Source organism: Haliotis cracherodii, unplaced genomic scaffold (assembly GCF_022045235.1).
Source record: "Haliotis cracherodii isolate W230 unplaced genomic scaffold, xgHalCrac1.p SCAF_5, whole genome shotgun sequence".
Lineage (NCBI taxonomy): Eukaryota > Metazoa > Mollusca > Gastropoda > Lepetellida > Haliotidae > Haliotis > Haliotis cracherodii.
The window spans coordinates 38,838,594-38,858,342 of record NW_027266308.1 but is presented as its reverse complement, the minus strand read 5'-3'; the positions used below and the strand labels follow the sequence as shown (position 1 = coordinate 38,858,342).

General features: G+C 39.8%; 1 protein-coding gene across 2 annotated transcripts; it reads left to right on the top strand.

Moving 5' to 3' along the window:
• Nucleotides 1–1,392: 1,392 nt before the first annotated feature.
• On the top strand, nt 1,393–16,871 carry LOC139442391 (axin interactor, dorsalization-associated protein-like). Of its 2 annotated transcripts, none has more exons than XM_071223196.1 (11): nt 1,393–1,498; nt 4,164–4,306; nt 5,143–5,206; nt 5,459–5,512; nt 6,912–6,966; nt 7,402–7,492; nt 8,925–8,965; nt 9,714–9,836; nt 10,513–10,635; nt 11,508–11,625; nt 13,426–16,871. In XM_071223196.1, the coding sequence occupies exons 2-11, from the start codon at nt 4,182–4,184 to the stop codon at nt 13,517–13,519; spliced, it is 888 nt and encodes a 295-aa protein (XP_071079297.1). In that variant the 5' UTR covers nt 1,393–1,498; nt 4,164–4,181; the 3' UTR covers nt 13,520–16,871. The 2 variants fall into 2 exon arrangements, with proteins under 2 accessions (XP_071079297.1, XP_071079296.1); XM_071223195.1 differs by having other exon boundaries at nt 9,708–9,836.
• Nucleotides 16,872–19,749: the final 2,878 nt, after the last annotated feature.

Here is a 19,749-nt window from a genome sequence, read left to right as displayed (position 1 = left end):
CTTTCGGGCTGCATGTGGTGGTCAATGCTCTAAGGCTCTACATCTCGTTGTGTGTAGTTGCATCCCTTAGAAGTCTGATCGTGGATTCGGGTCTCAGATTCGCTCTGATATGCTTAAGCTGGCTTTGTCAACACCGTACGGGGGTACAGAGTCCCAGTCATCGAATGCGCAATTCGTTGTGCAGAGTTGCGTCCCTTGGGCACGCAAAACACCTATGAATGTGGGTTCGAATCCCGGTTCGCTCCGATCATGTTTCTCGGTTTGTCAGCACCATACCCGTGCTCACTAACTCAACACCATATCCGTCCTCACGACGTCGTATACCTACGCCACTTTGAGCTTTGATAAGTATTTACCTGAGTGAAACATTTAAAGAGAAACAATCAAGAATTGCTTCATGTTTAAAATACATACTGAAAATCACAATCATGCCTTAGCTCAGTACCATAATAAGCCAACTTGGCGTTCCGTCTTCTCAGCGTTCAATGATAAATGACGTCATATAGTTTTATCGACTTGATTCGCGTGACGTTTCATCGAAATTCATGCATATTCATAGTCCAAATGTGATTTGGTACTTGACTATGCATGAGTTTCGCTAAATGATCCTGTGGTTCACTCGAGACAGAGTTCATCCTGCCACTTTTCTACTTTTGAAGAAGTAAATATTTTTGAAATGATATACTAGTATTACGTATACATGACCTATGCCCAGTTTGGGCATTTCAGTCAATTTCACACTACCTGGAAATATCAGACATATTAAAATGGCGCATTCCGAAAATGGCAAAGTGTCATGGATGCTTGGATATGAATTTCTATCTCTATATTTGTTATTACTTACTTACTTTGTAGTTTATCATGCGCTCTCCGACTGATGCGTACTTCGCATACAGTTTGTACACTTTCAATTGACTGGCTATAAGTTTTAATGACGTTGTCAATTCCCAGTGGTGTTCTGTGTTACTTCTCAGTGATAATTTATTTTAATAACATTTCTCATGTATGTAATTAATATTAGTAGTTATGCATAATGTTAATGTTTTTTTTGTGGAAAAGATAATTATGCAGATCAGAATACACGGCCACAATCAGTCCGAGCTGAGTGTCATTGCCGTCACAAACACTGTCCATTAAAATACATTCTTCAAGAATTACCAAACAATTACGGCGTTAAAAAATCAACATTTTGTAAGCGGAGCAGATTTATTACTGCACCCTGTGGTCAAACACAACAACAATGCTTTACTACAGACTTTAATTCAGGTGTGATTCACTGACATGATTGAGAAAGCTACAAATCTTTGGCACTCCTCTGTGCTGTAATTGTATGGTTTTAGACTAAACGGGGTGAATAACGTTATAATAAAGTATTACCTATATTTACAAACCTCACTTTTCCACGAGATGAACGATTGGATTTATGTTGTAATTTCTTCGTCAGAGTGAAGGTTGTATTGTTGATTTAATTACTGGCAGCACATAGCCTATGATTTATGTGAGTATCTTGAAATAAACAGCTGATAACGGGTTATTTTACATCATAGCTGTGTACGGCTCGTATGAACCGGTACAGCATTTTACTTGGTCGTATTGTCGCCTCTCTTGTCTAGGAATTTTACGTTTCTGCTGCTAAATAAACTCTATTCATTTATTATATAGATAATTTTTTAATATTTTCATTATATTGCGATAGATTGAACCATGTCACTTAGGGGATAATGCTAAGCCGAATCAAATTTTCCTGCAGAAAACATGACCAATTTGGCCAAGAGTGAAAACGGTACCATATTTCGTTATCGAAAAGGCACCACATAATCATATCAGCTGATATTTTATAAGCTATATTACAGAATTTAGAGAAAACATGCATTTTTTTACCATTCCAATGCAGTCATTCAATGCATTCATTTCGACATCAGTTGACAGTCTCAGATTTTTGACAAGGGACCTGCAATATTTTTTTCTGTTCTCCATGCATTTATTCCACTAGTTAAAATTCTCAGACATTAAACTAAATTAGCACTAATTTCCGTTTCATTCACCAAACATGCTCACTGTGCATTTATTGTTTTAAGATTTTTATACGCAAACAGACACTATTCTCAAACGTCAACAGTTGTGACTGAATCAGTGCATGTGTACAGATATGCATGTCTCTGTTGTAATGCTTGTCCTTTGCAAACTTGTTTTTAAAGACAAGTAGTATACTCAAAGGAGGAATGGTGCCTAAGACCCAGCTGGGCCCACTTGCACAAAGTGATCTTAGCGCTACAACTATTGTAAGCCCCATGTATGGGAGTTATGGTCATCTTAGTGCTAACGTCGCTTTGTGCAGGTGGGCCCTGCATCACTTGGGACTTTCCTCCCAGACATCATGTTCTAGTAACTGAAATACTGTTCAAAGCAGCATTAAACCCAACTCAGTCACTCAGTGTCTCATATCCTGGTGCCCATTTGCAGGTTCTAGAAGATCTTGTAAGTGCCTAGTGTGAAACTGGGACATTTGTCTCTGTATACCAATATATCAATATTGTATGAACATGATAAACATATTATTGAACATATTGAAGATACAGTGCTGTCAAGTTAAAACTGTTGTTTTCTCCAATATACTGCTGGTTTTGCTTGATGACATTTGTTGCCGTGCCATTTTAGCAATAACACTTACCAGTTTGTACAGGAAATATAATTCTTTGGAGGATGTACACATATATGATAATAAAGTCAAGATAACCAAAGATCACCATATGCTACTTTAGTCAGTGTATAATGCTTCGTATAATGGGGGCGGTTGGGTAGCCTAGTGGTTAAAGCGTTTACTCGTCATGTCGAAGACCCAGGTTCGATTCCCGACATGGGAACAATGTGTGAAGCCCATTTCTGGTGTCCCTGCCGGGGTATTGCTAGAATATTGCTAAAAGCGGCATAAAACCATACTCACTAATTCACACACTTCGCATGTTGCTCAGTATGTTCTATCATTTAATTGTGATATGAAACCTGGTTAGGCATTTTATTCCCCATTGTACTTCAGTCATCTGGCCATCACATCACACTAGGACATCAAAATTCACTCCAGAATGATAATGTCCATCCAAACAAGAAAGTAAAATACATTGTAAAAGAGCTACATTCAATGAGCCAGAAAATAGTAATTGGAAACTCTCTCCTGAATGTTACAGCTGTGAAATTGTGCCATGTTTTGAGCTTTGTTGTTCTGGTAATGTCGCAACTCTTTTTTGGGATGGTGTTAGACTGAGTTAAGTTAATTTTTTCAACTGCAATTGCTAATGCTTCCAGTCTACCATCTTTTCAATTTCAAGTATTTTTGATATTGCTGCAATATTTCTAAAAGCAGCGTAAAACCATACTCACTTGCTCACTACCATACAAAACAATTTCAGGTCATTAGTAATAGTGTTTATGTTAAATCTGGCATTTATTTTTTTATTTTTTTTATTTTGCTAGCAATGCTACTCTTTTATTTAAAATAGATCCTAGGGTGCGATGATAGTTTCAAATTAAGCTTGAAAGTAATAGGGTCATTGTCAGACTAATACTAAACTTTAATTTCATAGATACATATTCTATGTAAGGGTGTGAGGTTTTACCGATATTTCAGTACATTGGGGTTATTCTTTCCACTATACGTATTACAATATAATGTGTTCATCATGTTCATGTTGGATAAATCTGATGATTTCAAATTGGGATTTTTATCATGTGTTTAATGTTTTCTACTTGCCAAATGCCTTTGATGCCCAGGAGCGAGCATCCTGGGCCCCAAGATTGCTGCGTATTTTTTGAATGAGTAAACATTATGTTGTACCAGCATTTTTTTGGTTCCATTTATGAACTTCAGTTCATACCTTAATGTATCAGATTGCTTCTGAATTAAAAACTTAGAATTATACAATATATTGTGATACATATCACAATATGGCCTTGTACATTGCAAAATATTGTGATATACTTTAAACCTCCCAAATACTATGGCAGCAAACCTCAAGGAAGCCAGGACCCACTTTGTTTCAAATACAGTAATGATGGTTATGGCATGTATAGAGTTTTATTAGTGGGTTTTTAGGATCACCATAAAACCAACAAAGATGTTTATGTTAATGCTCTGATTTCATGTTTTTTCTGCTTATCCATTTCAGAAATGAGTTTCTGTAAGGATGACGACTGTGTCCGACTGTGATGACCAGGAATCAGTTGTTACTAGTTGGTGCTCATTGTTTAAACAAGGAACAGACTTTGATACATGGGGACAACCACTGGAGGCTACAGAAATATACCAAAGGTTTGTGATGGCGGATTTCTATAGCTTCTGAGAGTTTTCTTTTGGTGAAGTCCTGATGTTTTGTTGAGAGGATTTGGACTGAATTTGGTGGCTAGGTAATTTTTGCTGGTGAAAGGTGAAGTCTTGTGTTCTTTGGTGCGGGTGACTACTGGGCGGGAAGTGCCCTGTGGAGTTTTTGTCTGATCTTCACACAGAGTAGTATCATAACTGAGTGAAAGATTTGATTTTTTTTAGAATGATTGTATCCTGTTAGCATTTAATTATAGAATAGAATGACAAAAAGTGTAGATATTGCAAGACAAACTGTAGAACAAGTTATCAGTGTATCAACGACAACAGTCCCTGCATTTACATGTTTGAGGATATGCCTTCTAGACGCAAACAGTTTAATGAAAACTAAGTTTTCAACAGTTTATTAAACCGGTTAATATCAATCTTCTAAACCACTATTTGTACCCGCTGAGAATGTAATTATTGCTCATGCTGTCAACCACTGGTTTACCTGGCCCAGACTCACTTATTTACAGACCAGCTGCAATATTGATGGCTAGGGAGTAAAACAACATTCACTCACTTACTCATTCACTTTTAAAGTTTTTAGTATATGTTTTATCATGTCTACAGCAAAGTTAACTTTACTTTGCCTTGCTTGTAGAGATGTCAATGTGAAGCCTTTCTTTACAGCTTATCATGTCTACAGCAAAGTTAACTTTACTTTGCCTTGCTTGTAGAGATGTCAGTGTGAAGCCTTTCTTTACAGCTTATCATGCCTACAGCAAAGTTAACTTTACTTTGCCTCCCTTGTAGAGACGTCAATGTGAAGCCTTTCTTTACAGCTTATCGAAGCAGCTGCATCACTGTTCCATGAGCGACAATGGTATCTTCACAGATAAACAAAAGGTAATCTTTTATATGCTCTACAATTGGCCCATAACGTATTTGTGTTTCAGGTAACCTGACCATCCAAATTATATTATCTTGGAGTGTTTTTACTATGTGTAGCAATATTTGATTGTGATGCACTCATACTAATTTATTTAACATTTTTAATGCATATTTATGACACTGCTGAAGTTGAGGTCCATTTTTAATTTGTATGACAAGCTTACACCTTGTAATCTCTGATTTTCTCTGATTTTCTCTGATTTTCAGAAGTTCTTGGACAAAATTAGAGTTTGTTTGGATTCCCGATCAAAATCTCTCCAGGTAAGTGACAGATAGATTAATCAAACTTTGATAATTAATTGATTTAGTAGACTTGGCCAAGTCTTTTTGCTAGTTAATATTTCTCAGTCTCAATGTGTCTGAAACTGGGTTTGTCATGGGAGTTAATCCTTCACACCAGATTTGTATGTGATCCTATCCAAACCATGTGAGACATAATAAAATCTACCTCCATGCCTCTGCCAATTGAAGGATCCATGGGTTCTCAATAATCTTGAATGTGATGTTAAACCCAATTTCACCTCACCTCACCAAAAAACAGGGGCATTAGTGGCCACCTGATGCAATGACCCAATTTTCCTGGGTTTGAATCCCAGATTCAGTCTGAATTTTTTTGTCAGGACCATACCCTTACCCATTCTCTTGGGTTTAACCAAAGTGGTAAATGTCTAAGATCTGCACCACTTTATTCTCATATTTTAAGATGACAGGCTATAACATGATGGAAACTGTTCAAAGTGGTATTAGGCCAAACTCATTCTCTGTAAACATAACCTAATTGAAGATTCAGGTTTACAGGTTACTACCAACAGGTTTACAGGTTACTACCAACCACTCATGCTTGTCATAGGACGATCGGTTAGCCTAGTGGTTAAAGCGTTCGCTCGTCACGCCGAAGACCCTGGTTCAATTCCCCACATGGGTACAATGGGAAAAGCCCATTTCTGGTGTCCCCCGCTGTGATATTGCTGGAATATTGCTAAAAGTTTCGTAAAACCATACTCGCTCACTGTGCTTGTCACAAGACGTGACTTAATGTATCTGGGGGTCAGGCTTACTGTTTTCTCGTTCATTAAAATTATATTCTAAATGTTCCTTTGTTGTGGTTTTATAATGATATGCACGCTGCCCTATCCATTGGGGAAATACATATTCCTTTCAAAGGTATTGGTTTGTCTGGCCTGGACTTGAATATTTACAGGCCACCATGATATGGCATGACTGTTGCCGAGTGGAGCGTTAAACAAAATTCACTAATTCATTTGACATACCGTATTCAGCGTAATAAGCGCCCAGGGCGCATTCAAAATTAGAAATAGGGGGCTCTTATTAGAATATTATTTTGAAATATAAATTTCGTGGTTTATGCTGGCAGCCTGAAATGTTTATGTACGACAGATATATGTTTCCAGAATTTAATTGCCAATAATAAAGGGTGCATATAACACACGAGTGCGTATTATACGCGAATAGGGGAAGGTAGCGGTGGGTATTATGTGCGAATAGGGGTCGGAAGGGGTGCTAATTGGGATTGTTCACTAGCCAATGTATCAGCAAATCTCGCCGTGGGCGCTTATTAGAGCTGGGCGCTTATTACGTCGAATACGGTAAATAGTAATGAGTGTATTTTGGAACTGTTTGATAACATCTTCTTTTACAGGACCGTGTATCAAAGGAGGGCATATCTCTGGAGGATCTCCTGAAACTAGAGTCAAGTAAGAGTTATGCTCACTGAAAATCTGTTCTAGTATCCATAACAGCATCAGAAACTGGCACTACTCCTACAGTCCCAACCAAAATTCATCATAATGGTAAAGGCATTCATAGGACTTAAGTAGAACGTTGTTCATCATACAAAATTTGTCATATGATACTAGAGTAACAACTAATTATTATATATGGGTCTTTAAAATGACCTTGTGTTGAAATTACCAAAATTAAACCCAATTCAACCATACTGTGTAAAATAGATACATGTACATTGGTTTAACCAAGACAGCCTCGTGACACTTGACATAACCAGAAGATTGATGACTGCAGCTTATTACGGCTTATACTCACTGACTGTTAAAGGTGTTGTTCAGGTATTTTCCCTCCATGTTTGCTTTGTGATGTATACATGATGAAGGAACGTAACATTGGTTTCCTAGCCCTAAAGAACCTCTGCCGGAAACCAAGTGAGAAATTCCCAGTAGACGTGCGAGCAGCTCAGCTTCAGACTCGACAGTATCCAAACATCAGGTAAATATTGATCATCTTCATATCTTGCTCTTGCGTCATATTATTCTCAAACATGACAAAACTGGCAGATATACAGACATGATAGAAACAGGTTTCTATCCATGCATCATCTTACCAGTTTGTCTGTCCATCTGTCCATCACGTTTCAATTCTGAAGCAAAACAAACTGTATGAGACTGGACATTATATGTTGAGGAGAGGAACTAAGATTTTCTTTTGGGACAAAAAAGATGTTTTTTTGTATTACCGTATTTGACGTAATAAGCGCCCCGCTCTAATAGGCACCCACGGCGATATTTGCTAATATATTGGATAGTGAACAATCCCAATTAGCACCGCTTCGGATTGATCAGTGTAAAAAAGACTTGTTTATTGGTGTATAATACGCACTCGTATGTTATATGCATCCTTAATAATAAGGGCAATTAAATTCTGGAAAACATATCTGTCATCTATCATTTCAGGCTGTCAGCAAAAACCATGACATTTACGATCTTTCAACTCTTTTTTCTCACTAAAATTATATTCAAATAAGAGCCCCATTTTTTTCTAATTTCGAGAGCGCCCCGGGCGCTTATTACGTCGAATACGGTATATTCTTAATTTTTGTAGCTTGCCTGGGCAAACCTCAAAAGAACTTATGTCATGGCCAGTTTGTCCAAAATATTTGCCCAAATATCGTCATGAATCTTTGCACACAAATCAACCAGAGTCAAATTATGTCTTTGGCTAATCAGTGGTCATCATTCGTAACATGTACAGTTACCCATCTTCCCGAGGCAAGAGAGTTAACTGACTTTAAAAGTCCAGTTTCCACCCTTGCCGAACTTGGCTGGAATTCCTGGGCTCAATCGTAGCACCACCAGTGGCCATTACGAGTTATGTCCTTTCTATGCCTCTCCTATTGACCAATCAGATTCAACCTCTCGTATCACTTGCATTTGCTTCAAACAAAACGGTGGCGCCCAGTCAAGACTATCTGATCGATAATCGAGATCGATATTGTGATAAAACGAGTCTTACATCGCGAAGTGCATCAAATCACGTGAGCACCTTGATTAAAAACATGAAAAGATTTGGAAAATATCTGTTGACAACGAGTTAGCGGTGCACATGCTTTGCAAATCCTGCAGTCGACCGAAATCTGCATGACACTTTACGAACCGGATTTCGATTTCTGTGTATGATTTTGATTGGACTATGCATAGACTCGTTAGTCCAGCCAAAATGTAACTCCATAATACCAGCCTAGTTCCTTTTATAGTGAGTTAACTCTCTTGCCTCGGGAGGATGACAGTTACCTGCATGATGACAGTTATGCAGTGACATTACGCATCCGTAAGTGGCCTTGATGTAATTTGTATTATAGCTTTACACAACATTCACTCTCACTCCAGAAACTGTTTGCTGATGTTGAATTTGTTGGTTTCAGCGTCCACACCTCTAATGATGAAGATAAGCCATCACAAAGAGGTACTATCTTTCATGGCAAAGCAGTCATTTCAGTTAAAGGAAGTCTGTGTTTTTACTGATTAGTGTTTGAAGTTTGTCCCATTTGTATGTGGTCAAAGTATACATAGTTTATGATGTTATTGAAATGCCAGGGTACATTGTCTAGTAGACCACCCACTGAATGTAAAAAAAGAAAAATGTGTCACTCCAACCGACCTCCTCTTTATCTTCTTTAGAATAATTCCAGCACCTACCTCTGTTTAAGACATCAAAGTTATTATATTTGAGAACTGTCGAAGGTTAAGGATATGCCAGTTAGGACTGATTTGTTTTATTCTGTTTATGTTAACTACAAGTTTCATGAAGGTGAAAACTCCAGGAAACCTTATTATTTTTAAAGTCAGTAAACTCCCACCACACACACCATCCCCCCCCCCCCCCCCCCCCCCCCCACCCCACCCCCCCACCCCCCCCACCCTCGCTGCTTGTACTAGTCCGAAATTGGGCAAATTTTATAGTGCTAGCCCACTGAGATACCATGCCACAGTTAAACATAAATACCCCACTCAGACACAGACACCAGTCCTTGTTTTAGCCCCTTAATGCCGAGCGCCAGGCAGGGTAACAACAAGTACCATCTTTTAACATCTTTTGGTAACATGTGACCGGGGATCGAACCCCCAACCTTCCTAGGCTTGCTGGAATGTTGCTAAGTGTTATATTAACAAGTGAACAACAATACCTATGAGTGAGTGTTTGTCAGTTTTAGGTAACCTCCTACCTAAGCCTTTGCTGATAGCCAACATGCGGTACCTGAGTGTCCGGGTGGAGAAGATGGGCTTAAAGGATGCTTCACAATTCATAGACCCCTTCATCTGTGTGTCTGTCAAAGGTAACTACAGAATTGTCTCCCTATGAAGATCCTAGTGAGAGTTGGTCTTCAGGATCTGATGCCATTTGTTAGAGGCAGCTAACAGCAATATTCATTATTTCTGTATTTTCTGTTGGTATTATATAAACCTGCACCAGGAGGTTGTTTTAGTAAAGGGAAGTAACTAAGTGGCAACATGCACAAGGGAGATAACTAGGCCCTAGTATATCATGCAGACTATAGAGGACTGGGTGGTCAGGCTGGGTTTGTGACATTGTGCATGGTATGGATACTTATTCATGTTTTTCAGTCCCTGGTTTGTCTTGCATAAACTTGATTATTTACAGATGGCAGCGATGTAGGCGGAATATTACAGATTACCATTACGAGCATAGATGCAACTTTTGGGGAAAAGAGAGGTGTATTTTGTGAGCACAAGGGCTTGATGACTGCATGTAAGCCAGGCAGCTGTATGGGTCTGGGAGTCGTGTTATTTGTTTTTAATATGTATCTCTAAATGGGTTAGTTATAGTTACTGATAGTGTTGCAATACATTTTCACTTAGTCCACATGGCCACCTACATAACTAGGTGTTTACTATGCTTCAAAGCTGAGTGCACGCATATGTGTTAAACAGCATTCACTACATGTATAACCTGTCTGCATCGTGTGCTATCATTGATTGCTTTCATTTCAGATGCGAACGGTCACAACCTGACAGCCATACAGAACACTCCGATAGCCTCAGACAAGCAGGACACATGTGTGTTCTTTAATGTAGACGTCCATATACAGAAGACAATAGAAAGTCTGCCACCAGGTGAGTGAGAAACAACATCTGAAACATCCGCATTGTACATTGAAGTCCTGGTTATGTGACTGTGGCATAAAACAACAAACACTGCATTGACATGATTGGGCCTGGAATTTTTCATTTTTTAAAGTATATTGCTTTGTTCCTTCCAAAGAATACTTGAAAAAAGATGATTCGACTTTAAGTTTTGAAAAAGGAGAAAACAATTTTTACTGGACATGCTTGATTTATTGAAAATATGAGTGTTGTGAAAATATGGTTTATTCAGTTCAAAGGTTCAGAGGAAAATAGTTTTGAGTATGGTTTGAGGGAGAGAGTGGGTATGATTTTATGCCGCTTCTAGCAATATTCCAGAAATAACACGATGGGGAACACGTGAACTGAGTTTCACACTTTGTACCCATGTGGGGAATCGAAGCCAGGCCTTCGGTGTGACGAGCAAATGCTGTAACCACTAGGCTAACCACTTCCCCTTTTGTATGTATTTACTCACTGACCATAACATTATCCTGTCTCGAACAAAAGTCCCAGACCACCCACCCGTCAGGATATAAAAGGTCAGTCCCAAATGTTATAAACTGAGTGCGTATCTCTATTTCTCTGTTCGTGTTATATATTAACCTACACAAGAAGGTTGTTTTAGTATAAGGGGAAGTAACTAGGAGGTAACATGGCTAGGGGAGATAACTTGGAAACATGTCTACCCTTTTGGGAAAATCTCAGTTGGCAAGCCTGGATATTGGTGTTACTTATTTTATGCTATTTAAATCCTGTCTGCACCATAGCTTTTGATGATGTAAACTATCTTGACTGTGTGAAACTCATACAAGTTTGTTTTGATAAAAAATAACTCTCCCATCACATTGCTCTATTCTCAGGTTTTGCTGTGTTCTTTGAATTCAAACACTTCAAACCGAAGAAGAAAACCACAAGCACCAAATGTTGGGCATTTCTTGAGAAAGATGAAATCGAAGATGGACCGACGTATCTGGAATTGTAAGTTGCCTGCTTTTGTCATGTTTAAAGTACAGGGGACTATGTTCACCTCATGTTCTTCCATTCCTGCCATTCATTTTGGTTGAGGACCGCCTCCGTGGTCTAGTGGTAGAGCGTCCGCCCGGAGAGCGGAAGGTACGGTGTTTGATCCCCGACCGCGTCATACCAAAAGACGTTAAAAGATGGTACTTGTTGTTACCCTGTCTGGCGCTCGGCATGAAGGGGCTAAAACAAGGACTGGTCGGCTTGGAGTTAGTATACTGTGTTGAAAGCTCACATGTCAAGACTCGGTTAGTCACAGTAGCTGCTGAGTTCGGTTACAGCTAGCTCTCAGATGTGACCTGGAATATATGTCATGTAATATCGATGATGTGGGTAGATGCTGATAATATCAACCATTAGTTGGCCTGCATTAGATTCCATTATATCAAAATAACTCGCAGGTCATGATTTTCATGTCAGCTTGTATTTCATTATTTGCAAAATGATTTTTTACTTAGTCCAGTCTTGTATATTACTGAAGTATTGTGATAAAGTAGTGTGCTTTCCACCTACAGTGGACTCTGTCTAAACCGGCCTTTGTCTAATCCAGCAATCTGTCCAAACTGGCATTAGATTTTAGTCCTGCAGATTGTGATAATGTCATTAAATATTCTCTGTGTAATCTGTCCTTTGTCTCTTCTGGATTCAGGCGCTGCTTGCCAGTTCCTTTTACCAATTATAACATAGGAAATGCCTCTCGGTAATCTGGCACGCATCTTCCCGAGGCAAGAGAGTTAACTGGCTATAAAAGTCCAGACCCTTGCCGAACTAAGCTGGTATTATGGAGTTACATTTTGGTTTGACTAACGAGTCAATGCATAGTCCAATCAAAATCGCGCACCGAAATCTGGTTCGTAAACTGTCGTACTGATCGATTGCAGGATTTGCAAAGCATGTGCACCGCCAACTCGTTGTCAGCAAATGTTTTCCAAATCTTTTCATGTCAAGGTGCTCACGTGATTTGATGCATTTTGCGATGTAAGACCCGTTTTATCACAATATAGATCTCGATTATCGATCAGATCGTTTTGACTGGGCGCCACCATTTTGTGTGGAGCAAACGCAAGTGATACGAGAGGTTGAATCTGATTGGTCCATAGGAGAGGCTTAGAAGGGACATACCTGGTAATAACCACTGGTGGCGCTACGAAGGCGTAAGCATGTCTACTAAATAAACACACAGAAGGCTTGTGTTGGTATGTGTGTCAGCATGGATGACCGTGACTGAGTTCATCAATTGGCTGATGAGTGGCAAGTGTCACTCTGTAAGTGTAATAAATACAGTGATGGACTGTGGTCCTCTTAAAGGCAACCTCTGAAACACCTAAAGCAACAACAACAACGATTGTAATTGTTGTCTTGTTTTCCATCGATGATCATCATTCTCTGCATAAACCAGCACTGACAAAGTAGACACAATGTATGGATAACAACTTCTTTATTTACTGTAAAGGTGACATTTCGGTATATATCCTTATACCGTTGTCAAGCAGTTTTTATTTTGTATCCTTGCTTGACAACGGTATAAGGATCCATACCGAAAAGTCACTTTTACAGTATAAATTGTGTCAACTTTGTCATCCGTCAACTTCTAAGTAATGCCTATCAAAACAATTCATAAACCAGCAACGTCTAAACCAATATTTCTTTGTCCACTGTATATGGTAGATTTAAGCCAGTGCTTGAAGTATAGTAAGACCTATATATGATATCCAATATGTTTAAAGATATATTCTGTTTATATCATACTCTTTCCAGATACAAGAAGCCCACAGATCCTTGCCGGAAGAAAGTCCACCTGTTGACAGTGAAGCCCTTGTATCTCCACTTAAAGCTATCTCTCGACTCCTAGTGGCGGTGTGGCTGTGCTTCACTCAGTGGAGTCAGTGTTGGGAGCTCGGAAGACGTTGTTGTACATCAGGGTATACCATGAGTCACACAACTCTGTCTGGACTGACAGCAGGAGTTGTTATAGCAGTCAAAGTGAATTTGATAAACGGACCTCTTGTTTGTTATCTTGAATTCTTTTAAACACATAAGCAGTGTTTCCAGTTGGTCATAGAGTTTAACGGATACATTGTTTGTTACCTTGAATTCTTTTACAGTGTTTCCTGTTGGTTATAGAGTGCAAGAAAATACCAGACATTACTAAACTTTGATTGCTGTTTGCCAGTCACCTTGCCCCCAAACTGTCACATGTGTACCAGTCCTATTATACCAGCATGCTATGATCACACTGTGTTAGGCCTGTGAGCAGTGCTGGGGTAGCTAAGGTAAAACTACCTTTATAATGGTTAAGTTAGCACATTAGTAAGTTACATGTCGGACTCATGTTTATTTTCAGAAAGGAAATTTTTGAGACCCATTTACATTTTTTCAAAGAATGTATACTGTAGGGGTCAGATAAAAGTGGCATCTGAAAAACATGAAACCATTACTAAGGAAGGAGCTTGTGCACATCTCTTACCGTGGCAGAAGGTGTCCGTTCTTACCTTACCATATCCTTAACGAACACAGGGATCAACATATCTAGGACTTAACAGCCCAAGACATATTTTCTTGGTCGCTATATGGTGGATACCAGAGAACGAAAACACTGATCCAGGCTTCGATTTCTCGAAAGTACCTTAAGTTAAAAAAACTGACTTAAGTCTGAGTTTTTACTCAAATTTGAGAAAACTTAAGTTTGTTTCGAGAAATCAGGGGCTGAAGTGGTTTGTGCTGTCAGTTGATTGTGTATAAAGTTATATTGAACATCCATTGCCAACCTTGGCGCTCACTGAGTTCTGTTGCATCTCAGCCACAAAGCTGGATAGCGCCTACAGTAGAGCAGGTCTTGTTCCAGGAATGTACTCTGAAAAAGAGCATAATGGCCAAGATCTATTCAGCAACAAGTTTATCTGGATGAGATTTTCTGTATAATGCATTTGATTATCCTTACCTATAGTATGGAGGTATTAAATAGGGTACTGGTTTCAGAGTAGACATGCTTAGAAGGTTGCAGCTGCGCTTTGATCTTTGGTTTCGAAGGGCTGTCTTCCATTTCCACAGTCCTTCGTTATCAACAGGGTCGTACACAACAATCATGACACATCCTAATTCTGATACTGACAATCATGTTCACTGTCATAATAGTAGTCAAGCATCGTGCCATGTGAGAATACTGAATCTGTGGGATATATTGTGTGTAGAGTGAGTGAGTATTGTTTTATGCTGCTTTTAACAATATTCCAGCAACATCACGGCGGGGTACACCAGAAATGGGTTTCACACATTGTACCCTTGTGGGGAATCGAACCCGGATCTTCAGAGTGACAAGCAAATGCTTTAACTACAAGGCTACCCCACCGCCCCTATTGTGTGTAAAGATTAGTGCTGTCAGCCACTGTTTGTTTGGTGGGTACCATGTAGGATTAGTGTACCATCATATCACATTACTATAACATTGTTTGATGAGAGAGAATTTGATAGGAGAGAACTTGCTTGGCTGAGCGTGGTGAAATATAGATTGTACTCGTATTATTTTCATGATAAAAAGAAAGTATAGTGATCCCTCGCTACAATGCTCCCTTTGGGGTCCAAATAATTGATGAGCATTATAGATGATCAGCGGTTTAACGAAGGTCGAGTCGTTTACTTGCATGACAAAAGTTTTACAATTTGGTCAGTTAAACTATAGAAGTAGGGTAAATGATAGGCACATGACCAGTTTGTTAATGCCAAACATTCTGTAGCAGTACAAACCTGCAAAGAATTGACGATGAAAAGCAACAGTAATATATATTACAGACACTTCTTTTACCATTTACTCTTTACGATTTATCATGGCATCAAAAATAGGCCAGTGCCTGTGACACTACATGACTTGGCAGGAATAAGGAATTTAAGTTTAAGATCTGTTACTCATATTATAAAAAAAAATATGCCTAACCTAGATATTGCTTTTGAATATGTACTTTGACTTGTCTGGTTGAAGGTCAGTTGGGATATTTAAGGGCGGGAAGAGACAGGCTCACACAGGCAGTTCCACTGCTGATCATGATATTGAGCAAGGAGTGAGTGAGTGAGTTTGGTTTTATGCCGCTTTGAGCAATATTCCAGCAATATCACGGCGGGGGACACCAGTAATGGGCTTCACACATTGTACCCATGTCGGGAATCGAACCCGGGTGTTCTGAGTGACGACCGAACGCTTTAACCACTGGGCTAGCTGACCGCCCCCTATTGAGCAGGGAAAACAGATTGACATTAGTACCAACTGAATTATATCTAATGCTCCAGTTTGATAGCTCTCTCAGTGAACATGCCATTTGAATGAAAGTGCTCATTAGAACAATCTAGGTAGCTTGTGTGTATATAATGTATGGATGTGTATCATTGTACTTGTTTGTATCCCTGTAAACATACTGTATTCAACGTAATAAGCGTCCAGGGCGCTCTCAAAATTAGAAATAGTGGGCTCTTATTAGAATATTATTTTGGCGAAAGAGAACAGAGTTGAAAAAAAAATATCGGGGTTTATGCTGACAGCCTGAAATGTTTATATACGACAGATATATTTTTCCAGAATTTAATTGCCCATAATTAAGGGTGCATATAACACACGAGTACGTATTATACGCGAATAAATAAGTCTTGTGTACATTGATCAATCGGAAGGGGTGCTAATTGGGATTGTTCACTAGCCGATATATTTGCAAATATCGCTGCTGGTGCTTATTAGAGCGGTGCACTTATTACGTTGAATATGATATATTTATCTTGTTACAATCATGATGGCCATCTGAATATAAAAGGGGGTGCTTACTAAACGTTTATGCATGTGGGCATTGTATTGCCGATCAGGTATACTGAATGTAAATATATTGCACTATTACTAAATCATTTGACAAAATTACATCACATCCCAACACAAATTGCCAAATCACAAATTGCACCCCTTTTGTTAAGAAACACGGGATCCATGCTTGTCATTTTGATGGTTCTCTTTAAAATGTTTCACCGAGGCAGCTTGTGTGCCACTGTGGTCATGAAGAGATTAACATCAGTGACTTTTGTAAGTCAATACATAGTGCTGATCGGCAGGACAATATGGCTCCGTTAGTTCCTCATTGTATTTGTCATCCAAGTCATGATGTCATGGTTATATCTAGTGGGACCCACAGGATAGGTTCCTTGAATGTTTGAAGGTCATGGTGCCTTGAGGGAGGGTATCTTAAGTTTAACGGTCATGGTACCTAGAGGGTGGTACCTTGAGGGTATGTACCATAAGTTTGACTGTCATGGTACCTAGAGGGTGGTACCTTGAGGGTATGTACCATAAGTTTGACTGTCATGGTACCTAGAGGGTGGTACCTTGAGGGTATGTACCATAAGTTTGACTGTCATGGTACCTAGAGGGTGGTACCTTGAGGGTATGTACCATAAGTTTGACTGTCATGGTACCTAGAGGGTGGTACCTTGAGGGTGTGTACCATAAGTTTAACGGTCATGGTACCTAGAGGGTGGTACCTTGAGGGTATGTACCATAAGTTTGACTGTCATGGTACCTAGAGGGTGGTACCTTGAGGGTATGTACCATAAGTTTGACTGTCATGGTACCTAGAGGGTGGTACCTTAAGTTTGACTGTCATGGTACCTACAGGGTGGTACCTTGAGGGTATGTACCATAACTTTGACTGTCATGGTACCTAGAGGGTGGTACCTTAAGTTTGACTGTCATGGTACCTAGAGGGTGGTACCTTGAGGGTATGTACCATAAGTTTGACTGTCATGGTACCTAGAGGGTGGTACCTTGAGGGTATGTACCATAAGTTTGACTGTCATGGTACCTAGAGGGTGGTACCTTGAGGGTATGTACCATAAGTTTGACTGTCATGGTACCTAGAGGGTGGTACCTTGAGGGTATGTACCATAAGTTTGACTGTCATGGTACCTAGAGGGTGGTACCTTGAGGGTATGTACCATAAGTTTAACGGTCATGGTACCTAGAGGGTGGTACCTTGAGGGTATGTACCATAAGTGTGACTGTCATGGTACCTAGAGGGTGGTACCTTGAGGGTATGTACCATAAGTTTGACTGTCATGGTACCTAGAGGGTGGTACCTTGAGGGTATGTACCATAAGTTTGACTGTCATGGTACCTAGAGGGTGGTACCTTAAGTTTGACTGTCATGGTACCTAGAGGGTGGTACCTTGAGGGTATGTACCATAAGTTTGACTGTCATGGTACCTAGAGGGTGGTACCTTAAGTTTGACTGTCATGGTACCTAGAGGGTGGTACCTTGAGGGTATGTACCATAACTTTGACTGTCATGGTACCTAGAGGGTGGTACCTTGAGGGTATGTACCATAAGTTTGACTGTCATGGTACCTAGAGGGTGGTACCTTGAGGGTATGTACCATACGTTTGACTGTCATGGTACCTAGGGGGTGGTACCTTGAGGGTATGTACCATAAGTTTGTCTGTCATGGTACCTAGAGGGTGGTACCTTGAGGGTATGTACCATAAGTTTGACTGTCATGGTACCTAGGGGGTGGTACCTTAAGTTTGACTTTCATGGGACCTGTAGGGTGGTACCTTAAGTTTGACTGTCATGGTACCTAGAGGGTGGTACCTTGAGGTTATGTACCATAAGTTTGACTGTCATGGTACCTAGAGGGTGGTACCTTGAGGGTATGTACCATAAGTTTGACTGTCATGGTACCTAGAGGGTGGTACCTTGAGGGTATGTACCATAAGTTTGACTGTCATGGTACCTAGAGGGTGGTACCTTGAGGGTATGTACCTTAAGTTTAACGGTCATGGTACCTAGAGGGTGGTACCTTGAGGGTATGTACTATAAGTTTGACTGTCATGGTACCTATGGGGTGGTACCTTAAGTTTGACTTTCATGGGACCTGTAGGGTGGTACCATAAGTTTGACTGTCATGGTACCTTGAGGGTGGTGTTAAGCTCTGATGGCACTGGAGGATCACTGCACCCAGATGATGGGTACTGCTCACTCACCAATGGCTGGCCTACTTGTCATTAACATTGTGTCACTAGTTTACCTTCATGGGGAAACACTTTACGGATGTTCATGACGATCCTTATTTTACCTTATGATAATATCACCAAGATCATAATACTGTTATTTCTTTCTTTTAATACCAATGTAACTGATAATAACTAAATCTATCATCGTGATGTAGAAGTGGTTGTGAATAAGGCATGTTTTCTACAAACATGAAATGGTGATTCTTGTTGAGAAATATATATTTGGATTTTATTGCCATGGCCAATGGGATAAGTTGTGCCAATTTACTAATGCTGCTGTTGTTTGTTTATGAGATTTGTGTCTGAAATTTGTATTTCTTTTAGATCAACTATTTTACAGGCTGAAAATTTTATGCAACGTACAGTGTATTATATGTATTTTTAACCATATTATTTTTAAGAGTTTTTGTAATAAAATAATTATCAATGCAATATTGCTTATGTTGTTCCTTGATATAGGATCCTGTCAACTATCATTCACCTGTATTGAGTGAGTGAGTGAGTGAGTGAGTGAGTGAGTGAGTATGGTTTTACGCCGCTTTTAGCAATATTCCAGCAATATCACGACAGGGGGACACCAGAAATGGTCTTCACACATTATACCTATGTCGGGAATGGAACCCGGTTCTTCGGCGTGACGAGCGAACGCATTAACCACTAGGCTACCCGACCGCCCCAACTGTATTGAAAATGCCATGCTCACTCCGCAGCCTACTCTTGCTCATGTGTGTTACCTAATTGCAGGGATGAGAATGGAATGTTTTGAGAAAACACACTGAAGGGTAGCCGGGAGTCTGGGGGACTATGCTACCACTTACCACTAGGCTACCTGACCGCCCCAACTGTATTGAAAATGCCATGCTCACTCCGCAGCCTACTCTTGCTCATGTGTGTTACCTAATTGCAGGGATGAGAATGGAATGTTTTGAGAAAACACACTGAAGGGTAGCCGGGAGTCTGGGGGACTATGTGATTTATGTGTATATTCTTGTGGCATGCATGCGCTTTGACATAACAAAATCTGGGGAATTCTGCAAATCTAC

Coding starts and splice junctions, on each gene's coding strand:
- LOC139442391 (XM_071223195.1), top strand. CDS start 4,182: ATGACGACTGTGTCCGACTGTGATGACCAGGAATCAGTTGTTACTAGT. Junction 5,513..6,911: donor CCCGATCAAAATCTCTCCAG/GTAAGTGACAGA, acceptor CTTCTTTTACAG/GACCGTGTATCAAAGGAGGG. Junction 7,493..8,924: donor CGACAGTATCCAAACATCAG/GTAAATATTGAT, acceptor TGTTGGTTTCAG/CGTCCACACCTCTAATGATG.